Source organism: Antedon mediterranea, chromosome 2 (assembly GCF_964355755.1).
Source record: "Antedon mediterranea chromosome 2, ecAntMedi1.1, whole genome shotgun sequence".
Lineage (NCBI taxonomy): Eukaryota > Metazoa > Echinodermata > Crinoidea > Comatulida > Antedonidae > Antedon > Antedon mediterranea.
Window position 1 is genome coordinate 9,805,242 of NC_092671.1, and position 21,136 is coordinate 9,826,377.

General features: G+C 31.6%; 2 protein-coding genes across 4 annotated transcripts in view; one reads left to right on the forward strand and one right to left on the reverse strand.

Annotated features, from left to right (window-relative positions):
* The first annotated feature begins 1,044 nt into the window (after positions 1-1,044).
* LOC140039609 (stabilizer of axonemal microtubules 4-like) lies at positions 1,045-5,176 on the forward strand. Its single transcript, XM_072085226.1, has 12 exons — positions 1,045-1,155; positions 1,537-1,797; positions 1,891-2,044; positions 2,223-2,354; positions 2,740-2,800; positions 3,055-3,167; positions 3,269-3,340; positions 3,481-3,582; positions 3,890-4,078; positions 4,267-4,355; positions 4,447-4,611; positions 4,869-5,176. Exons 2-12 carry the CDS (start codon positions 1,574-1,576, stop codon positions 4,948-4,950), a joined length of 1,383 nt encoding a protein of 460 aa, XP_071941327.1. The 5' UTR covers positions 1,045-1,155; positions 1,537-1,573; the 3' UTR covers positions 4,951-5,176.
* Positions 5,177-8,216: 3,040 nt separating this feature from the next.
* LOC140040336 (diacylglycerol lipase-alpha-like) overlaps positions 8,217-21,136 on the reverse strand; it is a 39,491-nt gene continuing 26,571 nt past the window's right edge. Inside the window, exons 8-17 of one of the 3 annotated variants that reach the window (XM_072086197.1) lie at positions 20,248-20,689; positions 15,802-15,963; positions 15,424-15,504; positions 14,952-15,097; positions 14,581-14,722; positions 13,883-14,091; positions 13,577-13,703; positions 12,459-13,218; positions 11,240-11,261; positions 8,929-9,043 (exon numbers count right to left, since the gene is read on the reverse strand). In XM_072086197.1, coding sequence (XP_071942298.1) covers positions 9,040-9,043; positions 11,240-11,261; positions 12,459-13,218; positions 13,577-13,703; positions 13,883-14,091; positions 14,581-14,722; positions 14,952-15,097; positions 15,424-15,504; positions 15,802-15,963; positions 20,248-20,689 — 2,095 coding nt within the window. In that variant the 3' untranslated portion in view covers positions 8,929-9,039. Of the gene's footprint in view, positions 9,044-11,239; positions 11,262-12,458; positions 13,219-13,576; positions 13,704-13,882; positions 14,092-14,580; positions 14,723-14,951; positions 15,098-15,423; positions 15,505-15,801; positions 15,964-20,247; positions 20,690-21,136 lie in introns of all 3 variants that reach the window. The other 2 variants (XM_072086198.1, XM_072086195.1) reach the window with 2 other exon arrangements.

Sequence of the window (21,136 nt, forward strand, 5' to 3'; positions counted from 1 at the left end):
CTATTTCATTTTCATTTCATTTTATTTCATTTCATTTATTCGTTAAAAACAACAAGGACAGTACAAAGGTTCAATAAAATGACAGAGAAAAATGAAACAGGGAAAACCCAAAGATGAACTAAATCCTGTCAAACAAATGAAAATTATTAAATTAAACAATAATAATTAAACTTTTTTTAAGTAAAATTTTAATATTTAAAGAAAAATAAATTAATATTTTGATTAAAATGGTATAGAGAAAGCACGAGGCATAAAACATAACTACGGATCGATAATCAATATGGTTACTTACAGAAATGCTAGAATCATCATTTTACTCATCTTATTACTTAAATGATACGGTAGGTTAAAAATGATGAATGGCAATTTCAATGCATTGTTGGTTTTAATAGGACATTCATGCCGACGTGTCTATTTTGGTTTTACTAAGAAATGTTTAATTGTGACTTAAAATAATAATCTAAATATTTTTGTCGATCATCATCAATACAATCACTGTAATCAGGAAACTTCCCTGCTAATAACAGACTAAAAAAGTGATTATTGGGCTGACGATTACGTCACACAATTCATATAAAGCGTACATATCCGGGATTGCGGTAATTCTATTGAAGTATGATTTTACTTTTGTTTTTCAAGGTGTAATTTTGAAGATATCTGGAATTGTAGCTATAACCAATTTTCGGCTTTGATTTGGGACGATGGGTTAGATTGAAGGCTAAATTTATAAATGTTAACTTTAATGCTATGTTTTATAGAAAAAAGTATACCATGACATGGGTCGAGTCTAATTTAATCATATAATAATTGAATGAAATTCTTTTAATAATAAATTTACAAAATAATTATATATACTGTATATTTTTTTTTTTTAATAATTAATTTCATTAAAGTTGATGAAAAAACGATTTGTAGATCCTATTTAAAATTAATAAATTATAATACAGTGTCCCTTCCCTTCACATCAAAAAAGTAATATAAACTCTAGGGGGCAGCATTTCAGAAATGAGCACAACCGTACGTCACCAATAGCAACTTATGAAAACATTTTGTTTGTTGTGACATGTGCTGTGTTGTTGGGGTGGTGGGATTACATCTCTACACAAACGACCGATTTTGCATGTTTTTACTGTAAATATTAGGGAAAACAACCTGGTAAGTGTACATCTTAATATGGATGATCCCTTAATATAATAGATTTTAATATAATAAATGAATGAGAAAGCTAGGCCTGCTAGTAGTACTAGAAAACAGTATGTATGGGCTTACCAACCACCACCAGCAGAACAGTCACTAACTATATTATTACTAGGCCTATGCCTATGTATTATTGTATTGTATTAGTAAGTAGTAGTGGTGAGAAATAATAATTAACACTAGGCCAAGTAGCCCTATAATATAGCCTAGGCATATACTGAAATATGCCGTGTCTGTGACTGATTACATATGCATAGGCCTAGGCTAACTCCTAGGATAAATAATTAACTTTAAAAATCAAAGTTTTAATTTAATATAGGCCTATTATTATTTTTTCAGTTCGATTATTAATATTAGATACTGTATTAACATCAAAATGGGTCGTTTACCGATTGGTCCTAAAACATACCACATCAGTGCCAGTCATGGCCCAGACACTGACATGATGAAGTTTTACTCAACAAACTATTCCACCAAGTATGGAAAGGATGGGTTCGAACCAAGACTAGGCAAGCATGTTGGTACTGGATATAAGTCTAACTTTAGACCAGGAGTCTACTACAGTGCAAGATTAGACGAGAAGGACAACCCAGCAATGGGGTAAGAAATAATCACATACAAATATTTAAAAACAATCTTAATATTATTTTATTTCAATAAATGCTCTAAAATGTTAACTCTTTTTCTTTACAGCCAAATCATTCGTGGAAACTACAACTCTATCACACAACTTCATTTCAAGCCCTCTAGAGATTCAAATGGAACTGATAGACTCCCATCCAATCTGGCGCAAGTCGGCAGTGGATTTGTACGTCAGAAGCCCATCACATATCCAACAGTTGGAGAGGTACATTAAACAGTTGTCAATATTGTTAAAATACAACAAATACATTTTTCGGACATAAAAATATAGCACTGTTTATGTTACGTATGTGATTCAATAATACTTTTAATAAGATTTTTTAATTTACCACCAATTTGATTGATTTTTTGATAGATTGATTATTGATTATATTATATCACAGGTGCATGGAGTGTATGTTGACACCAAACAGCATGGTATTGGTCCCAGTATTAGTGGTGTACTACCAAAATACAAACCATATCTGCATAAGTTACAGTCTAAAGACCCAGTAGCATTAGAGAACAAGGGACATGTAAAAATTAATTATTTATTTTTATGTCATTTTAGACTTTAATACAATTAATATCAATGTATGTATGTTGAAAATAAGGATTATTCTTTTCAAATTGAAAACTAAACAAAAATGACTATGTATGGTACTGTTTATGTTTATCTCTGTAGAAGCAATATTTAAATTGAAACAAAACACCTTTTAAAAAGGTCTATCAACACTATCAAACTAGGTAAAAATTGTGTGATGTGCCAAAATATGGTAGTGATATGCTTAATTATGGTAGTGATATGACATCATCATTGCCATATATGGGCACATCACATTTTTGTTGTCACATAAATATGCAATTTAAAACTTTAAAATAGAACATTAATACAGTACCACATAAATTATTTTATTTCAGGGTCCAGGATATATGACAACAGAATCAAGTGTAAGGTTTAAAGGCACTCCAAGCCAAAGACGTAAGTAAACAGTAGATTGAGATTACTGACATTTTAAATGAATACTAACAGTACGGTCACTCCCCCAAGACCAAAATAGTCCTAAAGGTCCAGACGGTCCCAAATACTTTCTGGAAACTCAATATTTTGGGCCACGCCAAAAGTTTTGGGGTCCAGATGGTTTTAGAAAGTTACCTTGACCGTACTATCACGATTTAGATTCATTTAATTGATATAACAAAATTAATTAATTTACAACTTTATTTTCAACTTAGTGGATACCTCAACTAAAACTGTTGGAGGAAAACAGGGCTCAGGTTATACACATGCGTACAACGTTGAACCAATCACATATCATCCAGGTTCACCCTACAAAAACGATATGCCTGTAAGTGGACTCTGATTATATCTCATAAAATCAGTTTTGACAAAATTAATGGTTTGGCCAGTCTGTAATTTTTAATTTTTTTAAATTATTTTTTTATTTAGGGATTTTTTACAGATCGACCAACTGGAATTAGTGTTATGAAAACCTCCTATAGACCATCGAAATATAGCCACGTAAGTTTTGAATCATTAACCAACCTATTTAACTTATCAATGAATGTCATCTAATTGATCTTGGAGGGATAATAGCTAAATAGCAATAATACTGTGATATATTAAATCCCAATAAAGTAAAATTGTTATTGTTTTTATAGGGAGCTGAGAAGTTACCATTCATTTCTGATCGATCAGACCACGAAACCGGGTTTACACATGAGAAGGCGAAACCATTATATGTGCACAGAGTAATGGAACATGTAAGTTGAATTTTTACTTAGTTCTATCTTTACAGAGGAGTACCTTCATCTGCTTAGTTTACAGAATTAGATTAGATTTACAGCATTATAGATTAGGGGAGGGTGGAGGGTGGGGGCTAAAAATTTCATAAATGATAAAAACAATCCGTCGGGTTACAGAAAAATCATTATTTTATTGTTTTTTTAAATGGCTGTTAACTTTTAGGAGGGGGAGGCAGAGCTAAAGCCTGTTTATCCCCCGTCTAAATCCGCGCCTGGTACTTTCAAGTTAAAGATAATAATAGTTATACATATTTGAATTATGAAGGCTTACACAAAGAAGAAAGATGTGCCAGACTATGTTAGCAGAAGAATCCGCAAGATTGACCCAGCCGAGTACCTGAATATGACCAACCCTGATAACCACTCATCTATAGCGACCAGATCATTCCAAGGTCAACAACAGCCAATACCAAGCCAGAACGAGAGACTGGGTCACTATATTTTGGGTCATAAGGTCAGTGAATTTTTGCTAATAATTATATTTATATGGTATTTATTAAAAAATTCAACATAATAATGAAAACTTTGTAGCAAAAATTGAAAAAATTGAGTTCTAATTTACATTGATATACAGTAAAATAATATTAGGTTTAAATTAATAGACTTTTGACTCTGAGCAGTTTTATTTAATTTAATTTATAGGAGTTATCAGGCTATGCTAACAATAATGACAAACCTCAAGCACAAATACCAGTTGAGCCGTTTGGTTGGATAACACACTATGACACAAGGTAGGGCAGTTTTTTTAGTCATGTTGGTCCTAATACTGTATTAAACTAGTACATTTGGACAAATTCATTAACAAACCTGTGATTCCTTCAGATTTTATGATATGAACCCGAAGGGGAAGGCTCGTGCAGGGCGAACATTCGGAGCAGTAATGGATCAGTTACCTAATGGTTTTACAAAGAGCACTGCAGTTCATTCTTACGGCCCAGGCCTGGATACAACTGGACAACTAAGGAATTTAGATCCATATGTAGCTAGGTAAGTTGGAATGTGACAAGTGGTATTATATCAATAGTGCCCTCTATAACATCTGTTTGTTGTTATGATAATGAAATGTTTTTGTTTACGAACAGTATTAAAGATGTTTATCAAACTTGCATATTATTTACATTAAATGTAATGCTGGTTAAAGATCGACTAGACAAAACCTAGACACTGAACAACATTACCATGTCAAACTACTGTTTCAGGATATTAACGGCAACATTATTTGTATAATACATTTATTTTGATAGGAGTATCAAGGCAACAGATCGCTTTTATGATGACCACACTCACGATATGAAGTTACACCAAAAGATGGCTGCTGTGTTTTAAGGTGAAAGTTCACCATATCTTGCTCGCTTGCAGATGAATGTTGATCTAAAAATAAATCATAATAAAAATGTAAATAAAAGCAATAACAAAAAAAACCTGGCTGAGATTTCTTGCAATCAAATTTAGATGTAAAATAGCAATAAGTGTAACTAAAATGTATTAACAGCTATATAATTGCACTCTAGAAATAAATAGCATCTTTAACTGATGAGAAAATAAATTATATCCCACCGTATACTCTCAAAAAAATATCTTGCCAGGTACAATTGTATGGCATGCAAAATATAAGATGTCTTATACTTTTCTTAATTGTTTAATAACCAGTGAATGATGGCTTGCCATAGTAGTAGGCTTCCCATCAAAAAATGTCCACAAAAAGTACTTTGATCTTGAGAAACACACACTACAACCATAGATGGCGCAGTATTAGTCTCTTGTTATCGCCGTTAGTTTAAGAGTTTTTAAACCTTACAGAAACAGTCGAAAGTAAACTAGTTTGAAAAAAAAGTGTGATGTGCCCATATTGTAATGATGACATCATAGTGTCCATATATGGGCACATCACATTTGTGATGATGTAGGTAAAGCTTTATAAATTAAATAATTACCGTAAATATACCTGTTCTTTTGGACCAATGCATGTTTCGTATTTTACTACTGTTATTAAGTGAACTGCAATTTAACCTGAAAAGCTGAAAATTATGCAATATATATATTTAAAAATATAGGTACCAATTAAAATCATGATATATTTGTTCCTCTCAAAATACTTCTATTTTTCAATAGCGTATTTGTTGTAATCATAATTTTATTGTTTAGGTATTTTAATAATGTAATGTAATTAATATTAGTTTGAATTTATTAGAAAGCATTTGCTTAAAAAAGGTATTTTTAATAAATCGTAAAGTATATACATACTAATTTTAAGACCAATATCCGTCCATTTCCTTACTTAGCGTATTTGTTGTAGTAGTATAGAACTTATAATCAAAGCATTTGCTTACATTTAAATTAGAGCATTATAACATGTATTTACTGTTGATTTGATGTGACATACAAAAAGTGTATTGTAAAACTAATAAAAGCCAAAGATTTAGAAAAACATTTTGTTTTCATTTTTGTGTAATAAAAACATCGTGAGATTGTTGTAGCTTGTAAACCTGTATTACACCTGTATATTTTAATTAGATGTATTTAGAACAACACAATCTTTGCAAACAGTGTACACAGTTTTCCATGCAGATCTTTAAATGTTCAACTTTAAGATGTATTCACACTTCACAGAACGGAATATCTTTATATTACATTCTTATTAGTGAGCTTTCGCAGGAGCATGTAAACGTTAACAGTTGCGTTGACGTACTTGTTCATTTTGATTTCGCGCTTTGACGGAAGTGTAGAACGCAACGCATGTGTAACACACACAACATATGCCAATTTGTTTACAAAGTGGGCGGAGCTTGCACGTTGCATGTTGGGAAATAGCATTAAATTAACATTTACATGGTCCTGCAAACTACTTATCAAACCCATTGCCCTATCCATTCTGTGAAGAGCAACAGGTGGGAATGCACCTTTAAAATGGTTATCCAGCCAATGAGAGTCTGTTATTGGTCAGTACAGTTTTCAAAATTTTATTCAAATATGGTCATATATAATATTTCAGATAAATCAACTTATTCACAATGTCAGGTGAGATTCTTTCCATTGTGTCCTTTTATTTTTGTTCAATTTGTCGGACCTAATTTATTTATTTTGGAAGAGCAATTATGATAACATTTAACAATTTATCTAAAACATGAAATGTCACACAACACATTTTATTTTTAAGCAACATTCCAAAGATAATATAAACATATCCTTGTTATATCATTAATATACTATATTTAAAAAGATGTACAGTTTGTTCTCAGTGCATGCCACAAACCAGAGCCTGTCAAAAAACTAAAACACCAATAACATTTGCAAGTCACTGATAATACCATAATCAACATACAGTAATTAGTTTTATGTATAATAATTTTCATAAAATATTGTATTATTTCGAACACAAATGGAATTTTTTAGATTTGTTAATGTATGTTTTGCATTTGTTTAAATTGTAAAGCAACATTTTTGGAACTTAAACAATCAAGGTTTTCAAATAAATTATATCCATATCATTGGAGATACAAATACAGTAGAGGACACCATTGGCACACAACAAAGCATGCCATCTCAGAGGTGTCCTCTGAATGGCTTGGCTGTAGTGTTAAACAATATAAATGAAACATTCCCTTTTACAACAAAGTGCGAGTGAGGGATTCTACAGTATTTAATTCCAAAAATATGACGACGAAGGGTACGATTATTATCGCTTATTATTAATCAAACAGTTGATATTAATAATATTAAATTAAAAATGAAAACTATAATGTATGGAGTGAATTTTACCCAGTATTCAGTAATTTTTCCTTTAACGTATGGGAAAAATTTAATCCATAAGTTTAAACTTTATGGTAAATAACTGGACGCAAGAATTGCAGCTAATGAATAGCAATTATTGCTTTGGTGGAAGCATTATTTAGTTATTGCAAAACCATGCACTATTTATTAATAGCTTTAAGGACTACGAAAACTGAAAAGCACTCGTATGTCAGCGGTATTTAATTGGATGAAGGCGCTCATTGAACAGTAGCTAATTATTCGCACAATTATGGTAGCCCTGACAAATGCCACACCTTCTATTAAATTAGGTAAAACAGCATTAAAAGTTATATCACTATCCATCCAGGCACTTAAAAATAACAATCTTTAAAAGATTTGTGGTGGGTAAAACATTCTATTTAAAACTCATGCTAAAGTTGATTAGAAATACTAATAACATATGCATACAAAAGATTCTAATAATGTAATATTTTTAGCATATTATTAGCAATGTTAAATGATGAAAATTATTTTTATTGTCCTTGCTGTTAATAAAAAATCAAAAGCTCATTATTGCATCATCTGCCCAGTTCAAGATTTTCAAGTTTTTACACAACATTGTGAAAAGGTAAAAATAATTAATAAAATTATATACATAATAGTAAAAACAATAATAAAAAAAAACATTAATATGTAATATTTTAATCATTAAATTATTATTTCTTTTAAATAATTTTAATTTGATAAAATTATAATCAAAATATATATTTCAGATCAACCGAGAATAATTCATTAACAAACATTTTCAAATTCATATTTTTAAATATTATAATTATTAATATATTTCATTCTATACTTTTATTCAATCAAGGGAACTGAATTCATTATAATATTTACATTGTTTACTTCTCGTCAAAGTATTATGAACATTAAATACAACACATACATTTGTAACATTCCTATTAAATATTTACCCTGCCTTAATCACAAAAATAGTTTTTATTTTGATTGGTATAATATACATTTTATATTATTTCAACTTTGTACAAAAATATTTCAATTCATTCAAAGAATATAAATACTAGTAATAATGTAAGCATGTTATTCAAAATTGATTCCATTAAATTTACAAATTTATGACAACCACTTCAGTTACAGCACATATATTTTGTGTCAAAACAGAGGTATTGCTTGGTGTACCTGGAGATTATGTATTCATTCATACACACATTTATTCAGTTATAACAATAATAACTTGGGCCTGCAAAGAAGAAGAACTCCCACTTATGAAGGTAGGTTTGCAATATTTAAATAAGATACACCTGGTATTCTTGGAATTTGTATTCTTGAAGCTGAATATCCATTGAAAGCATTGATATGCAAATTAGATTAAATATTTAAATTAGGTACACCTGACATAATTAACATATAGACTCTTTTTGGATTATTTCATCTAAATCTTCTTCTAGTGTTCTTTTTGGAGATGGAATAAAATATCTGTCGACGACCGGAGTTGACTCTTCAGAAGAGAGGTCCACACTGCTTTGTCGGTCCGACGACATACTTGGGAGGGGGCTAAATGTGTTTGCTAAAGGGTCGTAGTTTCCGTTAACTGAGAAATATTTAGTGTATGCAAATCCAAGCCTTGGTTCTGGTGACCCTGAAGATGAGGGTAAGAAACTGCTATCTGCAAATAAAACAAGAAGAAATACACAGGTTAAAGCTCTGTCTACACTATCAAACAAATGTGATGTGCCCAATGGACGTGATGATGACATATCATTACAATATTTGGGCACATCAAACCATTTGGTTCACTTCACTTTTTTTATTATTGTTATTCATTTACAAATGACCCAATAAATAAAAAATTAAATATATAAATAAGGAAGGAAAATAAGTAGAATGATTTCATATTTCGCAGCAAATACTTTCCTTATGGTAATTATGTAACTATAAAGAAAAAGTCTTTTGTTAATAATTATGTTATAATGTGCATTTTACAGCTATATTGACACTTCCTACAATTGTTACAACTTGTTACTGTATTAATATTGTACTACTGTGTTCTCATATCTGTGCATCTTTTTATTAATTAATTAAACAAATTATGCTAATAATTATGTTATAATGTACATTTTACAGCTATATTGACACTTCCTACAATTGTTACAACTTGTTACTGTATTAATATTGTACTACTGTGTTCTCATATCTGTGGCCCTGTTTCTGCTGCCAACTAAATACCGTATATTATACGGTATTTTTTGAATACCGTATATATACGGTATATTTTTGGCAGCAGAAACTGCGCTCATAAAAAATATACCGTATTTTGTATACCGTATGTTCCCCACAAAATTTGTGGATAAAATACGGTATTTACAAATTTATACCGTATTTTTTGTACCCGTTTCTGCTGCCAATAAAAAATACCGTATTTTTTTTTACATGACAAAAGGTCACCATTCGTGTTTTTATTTTCTGTCGCTGTTAGCTGCTTTACACACATGTATAGATATATTCGGCGAAAATGTGGAGCGAATACGTCACAGTTTTACTAAATAAATGTGTGTGGGGAAGCTAAAATGTCTGACCAACTAAAAGGTAATAAAAGGGACAACCACATTTATAAAGACATTTCTAAAAAAATAAAGCAGGAGTATGGAATAAACTTGTCTCCAAAGCAAGTAAACTCAAAGCTGAAGAGCCTGCGAAAGCAGTACAACATTGCAAAATACAATAACTCGGGGAGGGAACGAAGTAATTGTCCCCATTACGATGTTTTCTGTGCTCTCAACATCTCTATCACTAGGGCTAGGCTGTTGAAAGTGAGATGTAAAACTTCCTTTATTGCGACTTTTAATTATCGATCAAATAAATGAATGGCAATTTGGGTAAAAAAGATTAAATTTAACACGACCACCCAAGAAGTATTGTTAGCAGAAACGGGGTACTAAAAAATACGGTATACAAAATACCGTATTTTATACCGTATTTTTATACCGTATTTTGAGCAGTTGCAGCAGAAACAGGCCCTGTGTATCTTTTTATTAATTAATTTTTTTATAAAATTATGTTAATTATTATGTTATAATGTGCATACAACTTGTTACTGTATTAAAACTACTGTGTTCTCATATCTGTGCATCTTTCTATCTACTGTCTAAATATTATTTACTAATTTTTAACTAGTTAAAATAGTTGATAGCAGACGTGCTGCTATTAATAGTATCTTAGTGAACAATATGTTACAGTTTTGTTTTATTTTCTAATTACTGAACAACCATCTCTGGTACTACTGGTATTTATTTCATTATTTATATCCATTATTCACACACTGCAAGTGGTGGGTCTAAGTGAACAATTCAATATTATTCTCACAGTAAATTAAAAATGAAAACATTACCAGTTAATAAAAAGAAAAGAAAAAGGTTTAGATGAAATAAAAATCAATATGGAGTTGGAAAAGAAAACCCAAAAAATGGAAAGTAAAACATTGTGTAAAATTAAAATACAATTTGTTTGTAATATAAAAATACCTCAACCCATTTCAAATATAACTTTTACTTTCATTTAGTTTGAATGTAAAAATGATATACCTATAGGACTACACCTACTGCGAACAGTAAAAAACATATCCCCAAATGGATCTAATGCTAACTATTTGTATTATCCATTAGGCCCTATATTTGCTATTTGCATAAAAATGTCAATAAACTATTTTATACTCCAACTACAGCAAAAGCAAGTTGTAACAAAAATTCATCAATCCAGATTGCAAATGATATGCAAATGATCACAAAATATCCCAGTACCATGATGCAAAGTGAGGTTAGTATGCAAATGATATGCAAATGACTATTTTACATAAATGACTTACATTCTGCATGCTTCTTCGTTATCTTAAAAATGAATTTTAAAAGAGAAAACTATGGATTTAACAAATGTAGTCATGTTGCTAGGTATATTATTTTTAGACAAATTAATATTGACATTCATATTAGCACATAGAACACCTACTATGGGTACACAAGGCACAGGCCAACAAAGTGTCCTCTTGGGTTGGCGGTAGTGTTAAAACTTATATTGCCAATTATTCGTCTCATTGGAATAGGGGTGTTCCTTTAATAGGGGTGTTCCTTTAATAGGGGTGTTCCTTTAATAGGGGTGTCCCCTTAATAGGGGTGTTCCCTTAATAGGGGTGTTCCTTTAATAGGGGTGTTCCTTTAATAGGGGTGTCCCCTTAATAGGGGTGTTCCTTTAATAGGGGTGTTCCTTTAATAGGGGTGTTCCTTTAATAGGGGTGTTCCTTTAATAGGGGTGTTCCTTTAATAGGGGTGTCCCCTTAATAGGGGTGTCCCCTTAATAGGGGTGTTCCTTTAATAGGGGTGTTCCTTTAATAAGGGTGTTCCTTTAATAGGGGTGTTCCTTTAATAGGGGTGTTCCTTTAATAGGGGTGTCCCTTTAATAGGGGTGTCCCTTTAATAGGGGTGTTCCTTTAATAGGGGTGTTCCTTTAATAGGGGTGTTCCTTTAATAGGGGTGTTCCTTTAATAGGGGTGTCCCCTTAATAGGGGTGTTCCTTTAATAGGGGTGTCCCTTTAATAGGGGTGTTCCTTTAATAGGGGTGTTCCTTTAATAGGGGTGTTCCTTTAATAGGGGTGTTCCTTTAATAGGGGTGTCCCCTTAATAGGGGTGTTCCTTTAATAGGGGTGTTCCTTTAATAGGGGTGTCCCCTTAATAGGGGTGTTCCTTTAATAGGGGTGTTCCTTTAATAGGGGTGTTCCTTTAATAGGGGTGTTCCTTTAATAGGGGTGTCCCCTTAATAGGGGTGTTTCCTAAATAAGGGTTGGCCATAGTGTTAAAACTTAGATTGCCGATAGTTTGTTTCATTGGAATAGGGGTGTTCCATTATTAGGGGTGTTCCATTATTAGGGGTGTTCACTTAATAGGGGTGTTCACTTCATAGGGGTGTCTCAAAGGAGGGGTTCTACACAGTATAATAAATATATGAAGGTATAACAATTACAGATGTCCAGTATTATAATTATATAATATAATAATATATTTGTCAATTATATAATTGTAATATAATATTACCTTCAAACATGGTAATTGGTAAACTTTGCGGTCGAGATTTAGTGTTTCTATCGTCCCTTCCTGTATCGTCATCATAAGTCAAGGTATAGCATTGTAAGTTTGATGTACGTCGTTTTGAATAACAAAAACGGTCGTAGTAGGGTGTTCCATTGCGAACATGTGAGGTACCAGCCCTCATCGAGTTATTATTATTCTCCATTAAACCGCCTTCAATAACCGCCTGCGTTTGAAGACGATGTTGAAGCAACGGTGTCGCATTACTTGGAGCTGAACTTGTTTGCGATTCCGTATCTGAAATGTAGTAACAATAACCTTCTTTGTACCAACTTCCACGCTTAAAATCTTCATCGGTTTCACGTCGTGGTTTTCGTAGTTTCACCCTGATCATCGACGTTGCAATCGAGCTTGTTTCCGATATACTATCAATTGTTTCGGTGCTCGCAAGTGGAGCCATTTTGAGTGGATCAACGAATCCGTTCATTAATAACGGGGAACTGACAGGAGTTGCAATTGGTTCATTTACTAGAGTAGACGATTCAGACATTGTAGATAATGATATATTTTGTGAAGAGTTTCTCGTTAGTTCCGTGACCACATTTGCATTCTGTTCTAAGTACGTTCTTGAAGCGTGTTTAGGAACGGGTTGGAGTTGAGGAACGCTAGCCGTCAGTTGCGATGATGAACGACTATCTTGTTTTTGTCTTTGGTGATGAAGAAAAAACTCTTTTGGGAAGCTTCGTACCTTAGCACAATCAAGACACTGAAATGTAGTGAGGAAGAAACGAAACAAACGTGATAATGAATGATCAGCATGAATGAATGATTATGTTGTGGACAGATGAGAGAGCGCCTTAAAGCACTGACCTAACTTGACCTTTAGGGGAGAAGCATGTAGTCCACAGTGCCATGAGCAATGATTGTTGGAATGCGGCGCTATACAAGAACTTGTATATTAAAAATATAAATAAAACACAACAAATATATTAAAAATATCACATCAAATATATTTTATGAAAATGATTTATTTTATGGCCAAATATACTGTATGATCAAACACAGGATTTGTTTTCATGTAAGCACAATTTGATGAAATGAAAACAGAAGACTGTCCTACATACCTTATCAAAAGCCGCCATGACTTCAGTGGGTAGGTGATCATTTATCATAACAGGCGACACTAATACTTCATTAAAATCAGAATTATCACGCCAAACACCGTAATAACTTAAACCTCTTCTTGAAATACTATCAAATATAAGCCAAGAAACAACAAAATAATTTTTTTTTAAATATTCAAATGAAATAAGATTAATTAATTTAATATTTATAATTTTGTTTTGTTTTGTGCTAATTGGTCAGTATGTCAACAACCAAGCTACACCTCCACTGAACAATTTCCTAAAAATTCAAATAAATTTACAAACCCTTCTCGTTTAGGATTATTGCGAACAAGATGAAGGATTTTTCCAGGTGGGAAAAGTGGCGTGCGACCATTGAACGGAAATGCAGATCCTTGTGGATTCAATCCCAGACTCGCACTGTTAGGAGATTTAGGACCATTTTCTTCTTCATCTGATAGATTGCGGTGGTTAATGGATAAACAACACATCAGACTGCTCATTATAACTTTCCACTGATTCAGAAAAAAAGAAGTGTTCTTCAGAAATTTTAAAATATTGTAAGGTAGTTTAGATTGAGAGACTTACGCTTTAAATGTAATATTTGGTTTGAAAATTTTAAGGCAATTCTTTGAAAAATTACGGATAAAAATCTATTGCAAATAATTTGTTGGTCTTTCAAAATGGTAGCCTTTCCACAGAAATGCCACCCTAGCCTATTCATGACGAAATTACCAAAAAAAAACCTAAGTTTCAACTCTATTCAGTATATAATTCAGATTTTGTTCAAATGAAATAGAATATTAATGCTATGAATTTTTAAAATGTTTAAACTCATGCAGAAATCGCATATCAGTCTTTCTCATTCAGCAGTTCAAAAACAAAACAAAACCAGAGTCAAAACAATAAACATTGTGTTTCTTAAAACAAACTAATCTACTTATAGTTTTAACTTAAAGCACTATTGTTGAATGAGTGGCCTAACAAATCAATAAATGCCAAACCTTTGGATCCTTGCACCTGGTCATACAATTAAGCAGATCAGTCTTAAGGACCTCCAGTTGTGGCAGTCCGATCCGTATCACTACATCTTTACCGACAACCACAGACAATACAAACTCTTTGCTGTACTCCAAAGCCTCTTTGCTGAAAAACAGAGAAGAATGATGAAATTAACTAATATAAAAACACAATTGGGTTAACCTTTATGAACATGATACTACAAATATATGACAAAACAACAAATATAATGCTCTGCGTAAGATAAAACTTGGAATAAAGAATGGTGAGAAAAAACTGGATTTAAGAAGTTAGAATGTAAATTTGTATATTCACTTAAACAGGTGATAGAAATAAATAACTTATTTATACTTACTTAAGGAGTCCACCTGGTGGTGAGAATGCAAAGCACCTTAAGTCTGGGTAATCTGGTCTGAGTAAAATAGCAAGGACTGTTGCTGTCCCCGCACCCAACGAGTGACCAACCAACACCAGTTGATAATTCTGTGTTGAATACCGATTCTAAAAAACACATGAAATAAATATAAATGAGTTGATTTTAGATTCTGTGGTAAATAAATTAATCTAGGCAATCTAACAACAGGATGCTGAGCTCCGGAGATCAAAGGATTTATCTGTGGCTGCAACATGATCAGTTCCACACCACCTAAACAGACACCGCGCCGCAGAGAATATGTACTGTTAGTACTTTATTTGTTGCACTCATAAGATCAATAGCTTAAGTGTCCTGTTGTTGGATTGATTATAATAGAGTAACACTACAGAGGACACAATACTAAGTGTCCTCTTAAAAGAGAGGTTCTGCTGTAACACAGTAACATACTTACGGTTTCTCTCATAAAGGCATTGGTTAGCAGAAGGTCTTCATTCAATCTTTTCTTAATATATAATGCAGCTTCTACCATTCCCTGAAAAATGCATATAACCATTTAAATGTATTCTTACATTTTAATTTATAAGTATAAAAACATATCAATTTCTTTTTTTATAAGGTGCATTAGTTTCCATTCTTAAGCTCTGTCTACACTATCAAACTAGTTTGACAATAAAAGTGTGATGTACCCACATATGGTGGTGATATGCCAAAATGTTGTAGTGATATGACATCATCATGTCCATATATGGGAACACCACATTTTTGTTGTCACATAAAGTTTAATAGTGTAGACAGAGCTGAGAGAGAAAAAAAATGGAGTGTACAACACCTTATGTGCTTGGAAGTTTTCTGTGCTGCCCTCAACGGGAATGCTAGTAGACGAAGCATGACAATCAGTAAGACAGTCCTGCATTGATAATGTTCCACGGATTGAAATCACAACACTACGCTTCTCATGATCAATCGCAATAAAGAAGGGCGTTTCCAAAACCTAAACATAAAAATAATATAAAATAATATAAAAATTGATAAATAATATTGTTATATGATGTCTATATGTAATATACCATTTCTTATTTATTTATATATTTGAACAGTTTTAAAATCATTATTTAACTATAATAATAAAATTTAAAATTGTTTTCTTCTTTTCTCTTGGACCTTCAATATACTACAGTATACCATAAATAAACCACGAGGCACACAGGACTACATGAAATAAACTAAAAAACTAAATATTATTTTTATTTATTAGGCTTATTAATATATAAAAGTGCAGTATATTTATTTATTTTTATAGCAAAGTTAGTCTTTGGGTTTGTTGATGTGACCTATCTTTATATTGCTTCACTTGTGCTGTGATACTAATTACTATATATAGTGCATCCCATCTTTTTTAGCTTTTTTACTTGAAAATACATTCATAGATTGTCCCAGAAAGCAATTTCTGATTAAAGAAGAATTTGATTTGTCATTTTCTTGATTTAAGATTAAGAATTAGATATTTTCTTAATTGAAGGTTCAGAGATATGTTGAATATCCTGGTAGATATAATAAACCACTTATTTAAAAATGTAAAATGAATATGATTTAATATAATTGAAATATATCTGATTAAAATATATATATATAATTAATATTTAAGGTCTACCGTACAACAACTGACATAGCATTCAATTCACCGTCTATCAAATAAACCTAATGATGTATTTTCAAATAATAACATATTAGTATTAAGCTATGTCTACACTATCAAACTAGTCAAGTATAGTTTGATCTGCCCAAATTTGGTAGTGATATGACATAATCGTGTCCATATATGGGCACATCACATTTTTTTGTCACATAAAGTTTGATAGTGTAGACCGGGATTAAAAAAACATCAAACAAAAATTATCCCAACAAATTTACGAACACAACAACATTTTAACATTGAATAACAACAACAGCCAATAGCAAAACAGAAGGATTAACATTGATTTCAACATTGACCTTACCTTATGAAGATAGTTCACATAGTTTAAGAGGGTTTAGGCTTTTGGAAATTGTTATCGCTAAATGGATATAAATTATTTTTGTGAGAATTTTCAAATAGAAATTTTGGAAAAGTCAAACCGTCAATAGAAATCTACATACAGCAAGCTCCCATGAAACGCAATTGTCTGTTGTCTTTTCACAAAAATAGCTATATCACTGCCAAGTGTATTCAGGTACAGAAAGAAATGTATACAAGGAATACTTTTTGGGACACTGCATGCAAAACCAACCATCTTAAAAATTTACAGAATTTTATTATAATTTGGAAACATTTATGCGGTAGGTATACTAGTTGTATTTGCACAAAAACAAATTGATTGATTGAAGTTTTTTTTCTCCCTAAATTACGTCAAAAGTCTTATTTAAGTGAAAATATTAATTATTGGTGACCCTCAAAGTTATTACCATATTATTTGAGGTGTTTTCAAAGTACAATTATGGAATGTGCCAAAATTATCTGACCAAAAACCAGACGCAAATTTCTCAAAATGGAAAACTTCATAAAGAAGGCGGCCTTATATTATGAAAATATAAATTACTGTTACCAACAAAATTACAACCATTTTTAAAAAGGAACCATATTTTAGGCATATTTAATATTTACGATACAGGTGTATGCGGGTACAGTGCATGTTTTCTAATTTTAATGGATTATTTCCCTTTGTGCTGTGACCTTTAAATGCAAAATAAAGGCTTTACCACATTAAGCATGCAAAAACTACTATAACAAACAACCAGCTTACCACGTTATACGCCTACCTTAGCTTTAATGGCGGGTGTCGCACCAGGCTTTCTGGAGCAACTGACGGCGTGGCTATGCGTCGATACACTAGACTACTCAGAGGCAGCAGAGAGGCAAGCAGAACAGTTGGCGTGAGCATAAAATATAACAGTGGGTGTTGTAGATAAATTGCTAAATAAATTTCTTCCATGACGGGTGTTAGCTAAATTTAAAATAGTGCTTTTAAAAAGTCATGCATCATGTTAGTAAGCAAGCAAATCATAAAAATACTGAACCAATCCTGCCAGATATTACCAACAAAAATCATGCTTAAATTTGATCATTGTCAATATAAATAGAAATATCCAATTTAATGAAAAAAAAAATATCCAATTTGAATACTTTGTAACTGTTTTGTTTCTAATTTCTTTTTATTATATTTTTAAGCATATAAATATTGTTTTGACAAACATTGGATTAAGTCTGGCAAGATTGCTAACATCAAGACTTGTTAGTGCAATTGCTCTAATTAAAAAGATAGCAAACAATAAAGCGAGTTAGACCAAAAATAAATGCTGACAATTTTTTTATACTAAATTTGAAATATTAAAGACGAATTGAAAGATTTTAAATTTATCCATTTATTCATCCTCTTTCAGAATTTTGTATCAAATTTGCTGAAAATTTTCTCTCAAGAGTACAGATCATATTCTGTTCTACCATAAAATGATATTACACAGTATCAGTACATACATATGAGATTTAATGAGTGAGACAAGGCACTGAAGCGAATTACGCACAGATATTTCAAAGCGTGATGACAAATCCAGGCTCTGTTCTAATAGCCTTATCAACAGATATAATTTAAGGAAAAACAGCCATAAATTTGGTCTCTAAAAGTGTCTGTAAGCACTTAACTCATGACATTTTAAATTAGCTGATAGGTAGGCACTGCTACTATTATATCTTTTAAATATTTGTGTTAACGATTGCCAAGGGAATTAACTCCTGTTTCTGCTCCAGGTAATGTCTACATTTTTTAAGGTCAGCTTCTTCAAGTTATTATGTTAATTTTTGTTAGTAAAATTATATTAGTTTTCAAAAACTCACAAGCAAGCAAATTTCAAATACGTAAAATACATAAAATGACCATGGAACAAAAAATAATTATCAAAGATGATGAAAATGAAATAAAAGTTGCTCCGTAATCTGATAATTATACTTAGTATGTATTATTACATTCTGTGATACAGTGTCACTTATGTATCACACATTCGCCTGTATCATAGGCCATAAGCTAAATATAACCATAACATATGCAAAAGGTGGCACATGTGATACATATGTGATACTGTATTACAGAATTTGCCTATGATACTGGACAAATGATGTCATATGTGGAGATACAGTACAGTGAATAAATGTACTGTAATGAATAGAAGATGATCAATAGAGTGTTGAATACGTATTCTTAGTGGATAATATTCCTATTGGTCAAAATGCCATAAAATTGTCGTCCATTGCCTATTATGACGTCAACTTCCCATTATGCCGTCTACTTATTTAACTGCTCGCTAATTACATTTTTCATCCAAAATTATTTATGGCACACTTTGATTAAAAAATTAAATATTTTCAAACTTTAAGAACATAACTGTATTGACAAAAATGGTGAAAGTGTTGACAATAAAAATAAATAAAAATAAAATGGTGAATATTAAGAATAATAATAATAATGGTGAATAAGAATAATAATAATGTACAGTAGTAAGATATTCTGTGACACTAACACATAATGACAAAGATGACAAATAATAACACTCAATTAATAACATTAAATTGTCAGTCATTACTAAGTATTAACATTAATAAAAAAAATATTAAAATTTAGAACAATTCCACAAACAAGTCTCTTATGTCAACCACACAGCAATTCCAGAGAGAATGGATGTTCATTTTTAGAATAAATGTTAATTTTTAGAATGAATATAATTTTATAGAATTGATATTAATTTGTACGGTAAATGGTTTCTAAAATGTACTTAATTTAATTTATTAATTTGTTAATTATTTTATTAATAATTCAGAAGAATGGATGAAGGATTATGAAAAAAAATATTACTTTTAATGATAATGAAATTTGTTATTGGACAAGAGTGGTTAAATCTGTTTAGGCCTACTACTTGCTCCTGATTATGCCAAATAAATATTATCAATATTAATTGAAAATCTTGACTAAATAACAATTTTGTATTATTTTAATAATAATAAAGATACACTCCAACTATTTTAATCTGAATTCTATAATTATCAATTAATCACCATGACTGCTCATTCTTTTCCATTTTTTTTGTGAAGATTTTCTATAAAAAATGATTTAGTGACTCAATTTATATATATATTTGAATACAAAATGGATCACAAGAATTGCTGTGGGTTGATGCTTTCATACTAACATGAGTAATATAATAAAAGTCTACAGGTTGCAGGTTAGGGAATTATAAGAAAAGCGCATACCGTGTCATTGTTAGATGTTTTAAAACAAAACAAACAGCAAGACTCTTTTCCGTCTGTCTCTAAATCCATGCAACGTTCATCCATAACCTCTTGGAAAGACATACTCGTTTCTAAACACATAACCGGCGGGAATTCATCGGCCTCACTGTCGGCACTTAGTGCCGGCGTTGCGCCATTCTGTTCGGTGTTCTGCTGCCCTCTGTTGTTAACACTACCGACTAATCGCAAGCCTTCCATATCCATGCTTAACTCACCGACTGAGCCAGCATGGATTGTAGGAGGGCGGGTTTTACTAACCGCGGAGTGAAACGTGGTGTAGATGATGTTGGCGTCGTCAAGACCACTGATCTTCTTGAGGGCGGCGTAATTGCAATGGCAACAGTTGTCGTCGTCTAGCGTCACCGGTTTTTTCTGTTTCAGACATGGGAAACAACAGCAACAGCTGTGGATGTGACAAATCATAACAAACTTGTTATTATCAATAGGAAGTAACATAATCATAAAACAATTTTAATTAAAAGTATTCAATATAAGACTATAAAATTGTCAAGTGAAACATGATGATACGTTGTATTATGGTGTTGTATAATAATTACTACTGGTTGTCTATTTAATTTTGTCTACACTTTAAATTAAGATATTCTTTTCACATTGTACTCAATAGTGTATGTGATTAAACGCATATTTATTGTTAAATTCAGTCAACCCTCCCAATACCAGACTGGACTTTTCTTGAAGTCAAAACAGCACCAAATTCATTTTTACCGTTAAAAACACATTTTGAATACCGGACTTTCCAGAAAACTAGACATATTTGGCCAGCACAAAGGTGTCCGGTATTGGGAGAGTTGACTGTACTGAATTTATAAAAGTGTGTACACATAAAATA

Bases quoted from the DNA above. Each gene is read 5' to 3' on its own strand.
- LOC140039609 (XM_072085226.1), top strand. From the start codon at position 1,574: ATGGGTCGTTTACCGATTGGTCCTAAAACATACCACATCAGTGCCAGT. The intron at 3,168-3,268 runs GTAAGTGGACTC...TTTTTTATTTAG, and splicing joins CCTACAAAAACGATATGCCT to GGATTTTTTACAGATCGACC. The intron at 3,583-3,889 runs GTAAGTTGAATT...TGAATTATGAAG, and splicing joins TGCACAGAGTAATGGAACAT to GCTTACACAAAGAAGAAAGA.